Below are 13,527 nucleotides of genomic sequence, written 5' to 3'. Positions count from 1 at the left end.
TGGGAGGCCCGCGGTTCAAGCCCCAGGCCTCCTTGACCCGTGTGGAGCTGGCCCATGCGCAGTGCTGATGCGCGCAAGGAGTGCCGTGCCACACAGGGGTGTCCCCCGCATAGGGGAGCCCCACGCGCAAGGAGTGCACCCATGAGGAGAGCCGCCCAGCGCGAAGGAGGGAGCAGCCTGCCGAGGAATGGCACCGCCCACACTTCCCGTGCCGCTGACGACAACAGAAGCGGACAAAGAAACAAGATGCAGCAAAAAGACACAGAAAACAGACAACCGGGGGAGGGGAGGGGAATTTAAAAAAAAAAAAATTGCCCAGATTAAGTTATCAAAATCAGGCCATGGACTCACTATTGGGGCACAGATTTTCTCCCAGGGCTTAGGATACAGAGAGAACCAAAACTTTTTTTGTTCATGCAATTTCCAGACCAGCCAGCAGATGGCGCTAGTTAGCGTAACTTTCCACGGAGGTGTTTCAGTCTCAGCTTTCCTGTGTTCCTGTGTTGAACCTCCAGAGCAGAGATGCAAATCAGGCTCTGCTGGCCAAATTCACTGAAGAAAACCCTCCTGACTCCCCCTTCCTTTTCCCTTGAAACAGCTGAGAGGTAGAAGATGTCTGTTTGCCTCTCAGTCGGCTGCAGTGAGCCAGGGGTTTTACTCCAGCTTAATATCCTGGGGGAGGGAATCCCTTCCTGTCCACCCTGTGGCTTGGTAACTCATGCTTGTTGTTTCTGGTTCTTCATCTCTCTGTCCCTCACCCTCTTGGGAGATATTTAGCACTGTCCTGGTCTGCTGACCCCCAAAGTGGGTCCCTCTGATAGCTTTTGGCTCTTTCTCCATTGTTTTTGTGAGAGTATTGAACTCTGCCTGTTAGTATAATGCCATCTTCCCACAATTCTTGCTGAGCACTGCCTTTTGTAAATCATCAAGCACTGGTTCCTTTGTGTTTAACAGCTCAGTCCTCAATTTATTCTCTTCCTTTAACATTTTACTGTTAGCATCAAGAAGAAGCCAGGGCTGTACCTTTCACATTTTGTTTGGAAATCTCCTAAGCAAAATATCCAAGTTCACTGCTGTATTAGTCAAAGGGGTGCTGATGCAAAATATCAGAAATTGGTTGGTTTTTATAAAGGGTATTTATTTGTGGTAGGAGCTTACAGATACCAAGCCACAAGCATAAGTTACTTCCCTCACCAAAGTCTATTTTCATGTGTTGGAGCAAGATGGCTGCCAACGTCTGCGAGGGCTCAGGCTTCCTGGGTTCCTCTCTTCCTAGGGCTGCTTCTTTTTCCCCTGTGAGCTTACTTCCTGGGACTCCAGTTTAAGGCTTTAGCATCAAACTCCAACGTCAAAACTCCAACATCAAAACCCCTCACCTCTGTCCTTTGCCATGCCTTTTATCTGTGAGTCCTCACCCACCAAGGCGGGGACTCAACGCCCTAATGATGTGGCCCAATCAAAGCCCTAATCAAAACTTAATCACACCCAGATACAGACCAGATTGCAAACATAATCCAATATCTATTTTTGGAATTCATAACCATATCAAACTGCTACCATTGCCTACAAGTTCTCCTTTTCATCCAACATCAGAACACAATTGTGCCAAGTTCTCTGCTATTTTATAACATGGATCACCTTTTGTCCAGTTTTCGATAACACATTCATCATTTCCTTCTCAGGCCTCACTGGAAACATCTATATTTCTGTCAGTATTATGTTCATAACAAATTATGTGTTCTCTAAGATGACAGAAACTTTCTCTATGGCTCATATTCTGAGGCCTCACCAGAAATGCCTTTCATAGTCACATTTCTACTGACAGCTGCTTCAAAGCAATCTATGCTTTTCCTACCAAGAGCCTCAAAATTCTTCTAGCCTCTACCCATTACCCAATTCCAAACCCACATCCACATTTTTAAGCATTTGTAATAGCAGTACACCACTTTCCAGTACCAAAGACCACCGTAATTTTCCAGGCTGCTATGACAAAGACCACTCGATTGATTGGTTTAAACGACAAAAGTTCATTGCCTCAGGGCTAGCAGGACAGAGGTCCAAAAGCAAGGCAACAGCAAGCCCCAAGCTGGAGCACCTGCTGCTGGCTTGCTGCGACCCTCAGTGTTCTCAGTCCTTGTGTCTGCTCTTCCAGTTTCCACTGACTTCCAGCTTCTTCCTAGCAGCCTTCTCTGTGACTGATTGTGTATGAATTTCTTTTGCTTACAAAGGACTTCAGAAATACAGGTTAAGACTCACCTGACTCAGCTGGCCACACCTTAACTAAGAACAACATCTTCGAAAGGTCCTATCTCACCCCTCACAGGAATGCAGATTAGGATTAAGAACATGTCTTTCTTGGGGTAAAAATTCAACCTACCACAATCCCCAGCATCATAAATCTATCATACACTTTAGTTCGTACTGATGCCAACTTAACTTCAATAGCGTACACACACTGGCCCTTCATTCCTCCCCTTTATGTGGTTCTTGTCACAAATTACACCTTTATACATTTTGTGCCCTGCAAGAAAGATTTATGTTTTTTGTGAATTTGAATTTTTAAAAAAAATTATTTATTTTTAATAAAAAGATTTATTTTGCCCCCTTCCCTCCATTGTCTGCTCTCTGTGTCCATCTGCTGTGTGTTCTTCTGTTTGCTTGTATTCTCATTAGGCAGCTCTGGGAACCAATCCTGGGACCTTCTAGAGTGGGAGAGAGGCAATCTTTCTCTTGTGCCACCTCAGCTACCTGGCCTTCTGTGTCTCTTATTGTCTCTCCTCTGTGTCTCTTTTTGTTGTGTCATCTTGCCACACCAGCACTCCTGCATGGGGCAGCACTCCTGTGCAGGGCAGCACTCCATGTGGGCCAGGACTCCACATGGGCCAGCTTGACTTGACCAGGAGGCTCTGGGTATCGAACGTTGGATCTCCTATATGGTAGATGGGAGCCCAATTGCTTGAGCCATATCACTTCCCTGAATTTGAATTTTAAGTCATGTAAGAAGTAAAAGATGTCATTGAAAATGAAAATGCAATACTGGCATTTGTACTTACCCTTATAAATATCTATGAAATAAATTAAATAAAAAAAACCAAAAGCCTTTACTTTTTAATTTTTAAATTTTTTTTAAAGATTTATTTATTTCTCTCCCCTTCCCCACTCCCCTGTTATCTGCTCTTTGTGTCCATTCACTGTGTGTTCTTCTGTGTTTGCTTGCATTCTCGGTGGCATGGGGGATCTGTGTCTCTTTGTTGCATCATCTTGCTGTGTCAGCGCTTCATGTGTGCCACGCCACTCCTGGCTGGGCTGCAGTGTTTCATGCAGGGCGGCTCTCCACAGGGCATCCCCCTATGCAGGGGACACCTCTGTGTGGCAGGGCACTCCTTGCATGCGGCAGCACTGTGCGTGGGCCAGCGCACCACACAGGCCAGGGGGCCCTGGGTTTGAACCCTGGATCTCCTATATGGTAGGTGGATGCTCTGTCAGTTGAGCCACATCCGCTTCCCAAGTCTTTATTTTTTGACGTGATTTCCAGTTACTGTCTGGTGTCCTTTTCTTTTGGCATGAAGGATTCCTTTTAGCATTCCTTGTAGGGCAGGTCTAGTGGTAAAGAACTCTCTCAGCTTTTGTTTACTCCAAAATGTCTTAATTTCTTCCTCTTATTTTTTGCTTTAAAAGTGTTTTTATTTATAAACAGTCCATACCCTCCAATCTCCCCCATGTTTTGAGGACAGTTTTGCTGGCTATATTATTCTTGGTTGAAATTTTTTTTTATTTCTTTCAACACTTTCAATATGTCTTTCCACTGTCTTCTGACCTCCACACTTTCTAATCAAACATCAGATGTGAACCTTATTGAGGCACTTTTGTATGTAACACATTACTTCTCTCTCGCTGTTTCTAAGATTCTCTCTTTGTCTTTAGGTTTTGGAAATTTAACTATAGTGTGTCTTGGTGTGAGTATCTTTGAGTTTATCCTGCTTGGTGTGCATTGGGCTTAATGGCTTTCCATAGGTGTATATTTCATCAAATTTGGGAAATTCTTGGCAATTATTTATTCAAACATGTTTTCTGCCTGCCTTTTTCCTTCTGGGACTCCTAGATATTTATATTGCTATATTTGATGATATCCCACAGGTTCCTCAGCCTCTGTTCATTTTTAACCCTTCTTCCTTTTTGCTCTTCAGATTGGATCATTTCAGGGGTCTTAACTTCAAGTTTGCCGATCTCTCTTCTGCTTGCTCCAATCTGCTGTTGAACCACCCCACTGAATTTTTCATTTCAATTATTGTACTTTGCAGCTTCAGAATTTCTATTTGGTTTCCTCTCTATACTGTCTTTCTCATTACTTAAGCTATCACTTTGCTCATAAATTGTCTTCCTAATTTCTTTTTTTTTAAAAAAAGATTTATTTCTCTCCCCTTCCCCTCCCCATCCTGGTTGTCTGTTCTCTGTGTCTATTTGCTGCATCTTCTTTGTCCACTTCTGTTGTTGTCAGTGGCATGGGAATCTGTGTTTCTTTTTTGTTGTTGTTGTTGCGTTGTCTTGTCATGTCAGCTCTCCATGTGGGCGGCACCATTCCTGGGCAGGCTGCACTTTCTTTTGCGCTGGGCAGCTCTCCTTATGGGGCTCCCCTATGCAGGGGGAACACCCCTGCGTGGCACAGCACTCCTTGAGTGCATCAGCACTGCACATGGGCCAGCTCCACATGGGTCAAGGAGGCCCGGGGTTTGAACCACGGACCTCCCATGTGGTAGACAGACGCCCTAACCACTGGGCCAAGTCCACCGCCCCTCCCTAATTTCTTTTAGTTCTTTACTCATGTGTTCTTTTAGTTCATAGGCCTTATTTCAGAGAACTGATTAAGATCTATCTTTGATTAGTAATTCCAGCAAATGTGCTTCTTCTGGGATAGTTTCTGTCGAATTTGTTTTTCCGTGACTGGGACATACTTTCCTGTCTCTTTGTGCAGTTTGTAGGTTTTTCTTAAGTACTGAACTTTCTGACTATTGTGCTGTAGTCACTCTGGATGTCTAGTCCCCCTACTCCTCAGCCTGCCAGATCAGGAAAAAGGGAAAGAAAAAAGAAGAAAAAAAAGAAAAGTAAGAAAATGAGAGAGAGAGAGGGAGAGGGAGAGAAAGAGAAAAGAAAAAAATACTAACAAGCAAACAAACCACCCACAAGTAAAAGGAAAGAAAGGGGCACTGGCTCCTCAAGTCTCGTGTAGATGCCACTGAGAAGCAGGAAGCTGCTGCTGGTGAGCCTGGAGCCAAGGACCACATCTGCACTGGTCCTCGGGTATCTTCCAGACCAAAAACACAGAAGGGAAAGAAAGAAAACCAACCCAAAGAGGGTACACTGGCTCTGTGTGTCCCAGTAGATGCCAGTGTGAGATCAGAAGCCCCTGCTGCCCAGAGGGCAGAAACCAAGGCCAGGGTCAGTGCTGGTCCCTCCAGCCTCCACCAGACCAAGAAACACCCAAACACTAAAGAACAAAAACCAGTGAAAAAAGGTGCCCTGGCTTTTTATGCTCCGGTGGATGCTGGTGGGAGGACAGATGCTGCTGCTGGCCAGGGAGCTGCAGCCGAGGCCAGCCTCAGCCCTGGACCTCCCGGAACCCCCGGCCGACCTCAACCCCCAGCCCCAACTTGTGGGGGACGAAGCTTGCCCAGCCGGCTGCTCTCGGAATCCAGGCTGTTTCTGCGGCTGCGGCCACGGCGCTGAGGACCGTGTGCTGGGCGCTGGCCGGTGCTCGCCTCACGTAGCAAAGCCGACCTCTTGGCAGCCTCTCGCTGTGTCCGGCGCCCCCACAGCTGTACTGAACGTCCACTCTGGTTCCAGCACTGCCACCTCATTAATTCCAGTCTTTTCCAGCTCGTTCATTTCTCTGGCGGAGGGAGTGGTCTTTAAAAGTCCTACAGCCACTTTGCATCTCCCCTTGCTTATTTTCACAGAAAGGACATCTTCTAAGCTGGAGAAAGCAGCCTGGCTGCCTGGGCAGAGCTGGGGGCTGGCTTCCTGGCCGGCCTGGGGTCGAGGGCCCCGGCCGCCTCACCTCCTAATCCCATGGTCCTTGCAGTGTCCCGTCCGGGTGGGGCTGACCAGGGGCTGCTGCGGCTCCACACCCACACCCACTGCTCCGAGAGCTGAGTCGGCAGACGACAACGAAACCAAGGTGACCAGGTCCTGCTGGTGGACGCCAGGGAGCCCGGACCTGGGCTGCGAGGGGCCGTCCTTGATGGGCGACCACGGGGGTCTCCCCTGAAGCGGCGACCCAGGCAGGGCCAGGGCAGAGAGTGAAAGCGTCTTTCTCCAAATCCGAGGGATGAAAGGTAATTGCCCATTGGCCCGAGCCGCGGGAGAACCACGGCCACAGCCGGCTTCCCCCGCCCCAGGCAGGCGGTGCTCACGCCCGTCGGCACGCAGCCCGGCGGCCCCCAGCCCCCGTGGCACCTGCGCTGCCTGCTTTGTTCAGAGGTGCCCCCAGCACCGGCCAGCTCTGCTGTGTCAGAAACTGCCGTCCTCCCGGGGACACATGCGAGGGCTTCGTGAGCTGGTGCTTTGGCCACACCCACGCAAATGAAACCGGCTGAATGAAACCAAAGGCAGATTGTGAACACGGAATTAAAAAACTTGCTCACCAAACTGATGCCGTTAAACCTGTGCCTTGGGGAGGGGCTGAGAAAGCAAAACCGACCCCCTCCTCTGGCCCCCGCTGCGACGAAGCAGTCAGGGCCTGAGTCGACACAGGGCCCCTGCGCTAGCTCCACGCGCCCACGGCCACGCGCCTGAGCTCGTGCTTTCACGTTCCCAGCTCACTAGCGGAAGCAGCTTTGCCCTGACTCGTGTAAAAGCCCTTGCACGCATGTTCGTCCTGGAAAGAAACTGCTCTCCCTGCTCACCAGGCACAGGCTAACTGCAACTGTGTGCCCCGTGGTTTCCTTCTTTACGTCCCTGGTGGGACTGAGTGACGCACGGCTCTGGGCTCCGAGATGGGTGGCCATGGGCGTGGAGCTGGAGGCAGGAAGTGGGAGAACAGCCTCCACTTTGCTGCAGCCAAGCCCGCCACACCCATGCACGCGTGAGGAGTCGGCCACTGTGACCTCGTGGGGGCACGGGGCTTCGGGATGTCAGGGACACTGCTCTCGGATGTTCCCAGCTCATGGGAGCTTCTCTGCTGGAACCTCACGCTTTGTCCGCTTTCCTCCGTAAGTTACATATATTACACCTGGATAGGTTTTTAGGAGTTGCTGCTGGGAGCCTGGGCACCCTTGCACCCTGCAGCTGCCGATATTGTATCTGCTCACAGCTGCACGCCCTGCTCCCCTGCCTGGCAGGCAAGCCCACGGGCAGACAGCCAGCACCTCAGCTGCCACGAGCCCTTCTTTTTGTTTTAAAGATTTCTTTTTAATTATTTCTCTTCCCTTCCCTGTCCCTTCCCCAGTTGTCTGCTCTCTGTGTCCATTCACTGTGTGTTCTTCCGTGTCCACTTGTATTCTTGTCAGCAGCACCGGGAATCTGTGTCTCTTTTTGTTGCATCATCTTGCTGCATCAGCTCTCCGTGTGGGTGGTGCCACTCCTGGGCAGGTTGCACATTTTTTGTGCGGGGCGGCTCTTCTTACGGGGTGCATTTCTTGTGTGTGGGGCTCCCCCACACAGGGGACACCCCTGCGTGGCAGGGCACTCCTTGTGCGCATCAGCACTGCACGTGGGCCAGCTCCACACGGGTCAAGGAGGCCCTGGTTTGAACTGCGGACCTCCCGTGTGGTAGGCGGATGCTCTATCCATTGGGCCAAGTCCGCTTCCCCTGAGCCCTTCTGTCTGCACCTGCCGAGGGGCTGAGGACTCCTGCTGTGGCAGCTGGGTGTGCAGAGGTGGACTTTGCTAGGGCGGTTGCACCTGGCTTGAACCCACACACCTGCTCTCTCATCCACCCAAGGCCACAGCCCAAAATGGGTCTCACGGGGCTAAAGCAAGGTGGGGGCTGGTTCCTTCTGGAGGCTCCAGGGGAGACCCGTTCCCCAGCCTCTTCCAGCTTCCAGAGGCTGCCACGTTCTCCCACTTGTGGCCCTTGGAGCAGTTGGGCATTATTCATGAGTTCCAAAAATAGATATTGGATTATGTTTGTAAACTTGACTGTACCTGGGCATGATTAAATTATGATTAGGCTTGGACTGGGCCACATCAGTAGGACGTTGAGTCTCCACCCACAGGGGACTCAGGTAAAACTACACAACAGAGCAGAGGAGTTGGCTGGAGTTTTGATGGTGAAGTTTCTGATGCTGGAGTTTTGAGTCAGAGCCCAGGAAGGGAACACACAGGAGGAGAACACAGAAGAATAGAGACGGCTCCTTAGACACAGCAGAAGCCCAGGGAAAGAGACAAAGCCTAGAGAGCCTCATAGTCTACAGCTGGCCTTGTGGAGAAAACAGAGGGGCTGAGCCCAAAGAGAAATGAACCCCAGGAAGAGAGGAACCCAGGAAGCCTGAACCCCAGCAGATGTCAGCAGCCATCTTGCTCCAACAGGTAGCGAAAGACTTTGGTGAGGGAAGTAACTCATGCTTTATGGCCTGGTTTCTGTATGCTCCTACCCCACATAAATACCCTTTATAAAAACCAACCAATTTCTGGGTTTTGCGTCAGCACCCCCTGGCTGACTGACCCGCCCCTCCCTCCGCCTTGGAAGCCTGCAGCCCGGCGTCCTCTGATCTCTCTCTGACCCTGCCTGCGCCGTCACGTCTCCTCTGACTCTGCCCTCCTGGCCCCTCCCCGGGGACCCTGTGAGGACCACCCGGTGGCCCAGGAAAAACTCGCATCTCAAGACCCCCGGTCACGCCCTCAGGGACCCTCTTGCCGAGTGAGGGGCCGCTTCTCAGTTCTGGGCGTGAGGACGGGGCTCCTGGCCGCTCACCGCGACTGGACGAGGATGCAGTCCTGGTAGAGCCGGTCGTACATGCAGATCTTCAGGTCCACGTTCGGCTGCGGCACCCACACGGGCACGTCCACGGCCACGCCGGTGGCTCTGAAATACAGCTGAACGCGCAAGTGCGAGTTCAGAGGCAGATGCGACGAGTGCTGACGCGGACTCGGCGACAGCGCTCCGCGGGCCGGCTCTCGGTGGCTTTTACAAGTATTCAGAGGTCACTAGTTAAACAAGCCAAGTTTGGGAGTTTGGTGGCACTCTTCATATATAACTTTAAAAAATATTTTATGTTTGATATTTCATCATCGAAATTTTCAAACATAAAGAAATAGAATGCTAGGATGACTCCTAACTGACCCATTGCCCAGCTTCATAATTACCAGTGTTTTTAGGCTGTTTTAAGGAAATACCTTATTAAAGAACAATGCACACATTATAGCACTTTTCAGAGTTAATAAAAATGGAAGCTTTAGAAGACCTGTAGTCTTGGAGAGCTCCCCGGGGTCTGAGAAGTTGGACAGAGGTGAGCTGAGGCTTTGGGGTTGGTGGGAGCCGACCGGAGACTGGGCACGGGGTACTGCTCCCCCTCAGGCTGTGCAAGGGTCCAGGGAGTCTCGGTTGCTGGGGGCAGTGAGTGCTGCCCCAGGGCTGCATGGGAAAGTCGTGGCCCCCTACTCAGTCCACCAGCCCATGGGGGTGGGCACTGCTTTTTCCCCCCACCACCCATCAGACTTGTAGCCCTGAATGCCCCGACAACCAGATCCTAGGCCTACAATTGTCAAAAATACAACCCATTTCTGGGACCAGAGCCCAGAAGCTCAGAATGAACAAGGAAAGGTGGTATTGCTAGAAGAGTTGGGAGACAACGTGAAGGAAGAAGCAGTGAGGTCCCTGAAGAGCGTGGAGAGCTGGTGAGTGGACGGCCAGCTCGGCGTGGGCCTGGGATCAAGGAGGCACGAGCACAGCAGTGACCCCGCGTGGACCACTCGGCCGACGGCCAGGCAGGCGGGTCAGGCTGAGCTGGTGGAGTGGAGAGCAAGCCTGGGGAAGAGGCGTGAGCGGGACGACAAGGCCAGGAGCCTGATGGGCAAGTGGTGGAAGTTCCAGGAGGAATGAAGAGGCGGACGAGGATGGCCATCAACGACGAGAGCCCCAAAGCTGCAGAGGGGACCCCGGCCAGCCCCGGTGGGCAGACACGTCCGGTAGGCCAGCACCTCTGGGCAGCAGAGGGAAGGCGGCAGCCTGGCAGTACATCCACTGGCTGGGAAGGGGTCTGCGAGAACCCAGATTCACCAGGCACCGAGCTCAGGATGACGAGCGGGCAGGCGCTCGCAGAGCCAACCTCCTCCACTGTTCTGGGCCTGGCGGAGACCAGCGGGCGGGAGCGGCGGGGCCAGGGCACTTGTCCCCATTCCCCAACTGGACCGCCACGGGCAGGGTCACAGACTGCCAGGCCTCCTGGCACGGGAAGCGCAGTGGGCCAGCCCCTCCTCAAGGCACCCGGCTTCCGTGTGCCACCCACTGCCTGGGGACCCTGCCCCTTCCACCCAGGAGCCTGGGAAAGCTAGACGCGGCGGCCGCCTGCTGGGAGCGTGGAGCTGGTGTTCAGGAAGAGCCCGGGGACGGGGATGGGGCAGCGGGGGGATCTGCCTGGAGTCGAGGGCTAAGGAGGGTGTGAAAGGGGCAGAAACTTCGCTTATTCTGTGGGGAGGTGCTGGCGGGTGGGAGTCTGGTTGGGAACAGGACATCTTGGAGGTTTTTCTCTTTCCCCATTAGAAACACAAAGTTGTGCCTGAATTCTGAGGGCTGGGGAAAAGGAAAGAAGAGCCAGTGGAACAGAAAAGTAGAATTTCTAAGATAACGGGGAAAACGGAATAAATACCAACTTGATCAAACCAATGAAAATAAGAAAATTGAAACAGAGGAAAAAATGTTGTAAGAAAAAGAATACACATAAACCTAGATGAGAGGAACTCAATAAAGTGTCTCAATTATTATGCCAAAAAATGCACTAAATTCTCCCACCAAAGACAGAGCACTTAAGAGACACTTTTTAAAAAAGGATGTCCATGAGCAAGAGGCAAAGGAAAGGAGGCAAATGCCAGCCAGAGAAAAGCAGGTGACCACGAACGGCTGGACAAAGAGGGAAAATTTATGATGAAGAAGAAAGAGCTGTGAACCATCATGCACCAAACAATAATGCAGCTATGGAAAGCTCATCTATTAGGATTGTAAGGAACTTGTTAGAAATACAGTCATACGGGAATAGAAACTGGAAAGAACAGGTTAATAAATCTGTTCACAGCCCTTAAGTGATTACACTTTTTTCATTAGCAAACATCACATTTACAAAATCAATCATGCCTTTAGTCACAAAGAAATCTTTAAGAGAAGAGCCAAGTGTCAGAAAAAACAACAACAACAAAGAAATCCTTAACAAATTCTAAAAACAGGTGTACAGGTCGCATTTTCGGATCACAACTCAATTTAATAAGCTTATAAGTGAATCATGATAAAACATGGTAATGTTTGGATATACTCATAGTGGCAACAATTAAAAACAACAGCTGGGGGGCTATTGGGTTCCTGGCTGGGGGTGCTCTGTCATGGTCCCTAGGGGAGCAGTGGCAGTCCCCCAGGTGCAACGGTAAGGACCAGGAAGGAATGAGGGTCCAACAGTGAGCCCCTGATACTAATGACTATGCTTGTGAGCCTATACGCCTGAAATAAGAACAAGGCCTAGAGCAGCACTGTGCCTGGGAGTTTCCTCCTGACAGCCTTCATGTTACTCAAATATGGCCAGTCTCAAAGCCAAACTCAGCACGTAAATGCATTGCCTTCCCCCCAGTGTGGGACATGACACCCGGGGATGAGCCTCCCTGGCACTGAGGGAATCACTACCAAGTACCACCTGATGATGCAACTAGAAAATGACCTTGAATTAAAAGTTCAACGCAGACCAGCAGAATATCCCTGTCTACATATAATAACAGGAGTTTAAAATGCTGTTTGACCTAAGGTAATGGGGAAATGGAAAGGAGAAATGAGTTTATATGGCTATGAGTCTCTAAAAAAGAGTTTGGAGGTTGTCAGAAGGATTGCCCTTATGCACACCTGAGCAGAGTCTCAGAGACAGATAAAGTAGATACAACCCCAGGTATTGGTTCTTTTGAGGGCTAAAGAGACCCATAGGCTCTATGGTCATGGCAGATGGGGTTCACTGCCATGTCAGTTGGCCCTTCTTTGGAGCTGGTGTTTTTGCAGGATGGAGCTGGACACAGACGGGATCTCTTTTCACAAGCCTTTCATGCTACTTTACTGGAATTGTAGTTTGTGCTGGGGTTTAAGATATACCTAGGGGATTTGAATCTCTGGACTGACAATAAGATAGCCAGGCCCTGAGCCTCAACAGACTTCAACTCCTACACTCTGATTTATTGGACTTACCCCACTCAGCTAACAAGGAGTTGAAGAATGTCGACCACCACACCATGGAGCCTAGAGTGTCTACAACTGAAAGCAGAAGGATTGCATCCAGTATCCATGTGGAATCTAAGCCTCCTCTTGACATAGATGTGCAATGGACACAACCAATCCAGGGTCCACAGAGAAAATGTGGCATTGGTGTGGGAAAAGTGGCCATGGTGGCTGCTGGGTGCGGGGAATGGGAGGAAGAGATGAGATGCGGAGGCGTTTTCGGGACTTGGAGTTGTCCTGGGTGGTGCTTCAGGGACAATTACTGGACATTGTAGATCCTCCCAGGGCCCACTGGATGGAACATGGGAGAGTATGGGCTATGATGTGGACCATTGACCATGAAGTGCAGCGATGCCCAGAGATATACTTACCAAATGCAATGGATGTGTCGTGATGATGGGAGAGAGTGTTGCTGTGGGGGGAGTGGGGGGTGGGGGCGGTGGGGTTGAATGGGACCTCATATTTTTTTAATGTAATATTTTTAAAAAATAAATAAAAAAAACAAAAAACAAACAAAAAACACACAAAAGACAAGTCTTCCGTAGTGTACTCGCTGGTAAGACTCAAGGATTTAATATTTGTCTCTATCACATTTCCTTGTCCTTTTTCCTTACCATTAGATTATTTTTTTCATTTCCTTTAATTCTTTTACATTGTAGGTGCCACAAAACATGTTTTTGCATTGTATACTTATATAATAAAAAGATCATACACTTGTGCATATAAAAAAAAAAAGTAATGATGAAAGTTTTACCTCCTTGGGATTAAGACATTTCTGGAGGTGAAAAGCAAAAGTGTGCAGTGCTGGGCGTGTGTTCACGGGAGCATGTGCGTGTGTGACCGCGTGTACACGTGTGTGTTCGCCTGTTGTGCCCGTGTGTGCTGGCTCTGGCCCCGGCCACCTGGGCCACCGGGCTGTCTGGGTGGGCTAAGTGGCGACCCCCCGTGGTGGGAGGGGCCCTGGGCCCAGGCGAGGTGGGAACTCACCGTCGGGCACTGCTCGTTGGTGAACGTGGCTTTAAAGTTGGCGTGGACCTCCCCGGGGATGACCGGGGCGAAGACGACGGGCACCTTGATGGAGCTGAAGGGGCCGATTTCATCCCCCATTATCTGTGGGGAAGAGAAGC

The 13,527-nt window shown here is 50.5% G+C and overlaps 1 protein-coding gene across 1 annotated transcript in view; it reads right to left on the bottom strand.

The window, feature by feature from the left end:
* The window catches only part of CFAP74 (cilia and flagella associated protein 74), a 115,811-nt gene that overhangs the window by 23,813 nt on the left and 78,471 nt on the right, over positions 1-13,527 (bottom strand). The window contains 2 exon segments of the mRNA XM_071217179.1: positions 8,912-9,033; positions 13,388-13,510. Of these exon segments, the coding sequence (XP_071073280.1) occupies positions 8,912-9,033; positions 13,388-13,510 (245 nt within the window).

This window comes from Dasypus novemcinctus, chromosome 9 (assembly GCF_030445035.2).
Source record: "Dasypus novemcinctus isolate mDasNov1 chromosome 9, mDasNov1.1.hap2, whole genome shotgun sequence".
NCBI classification, from domain to species: Eukaryota; Metazoa; Chordata; class Mammalia; order Cingulata; family Dasypodidae; genus Dasypus; species Dasypus novemcinctus.
This window is presented reverse-complemented; position numbering and strand designations above follow the sequence as displayed.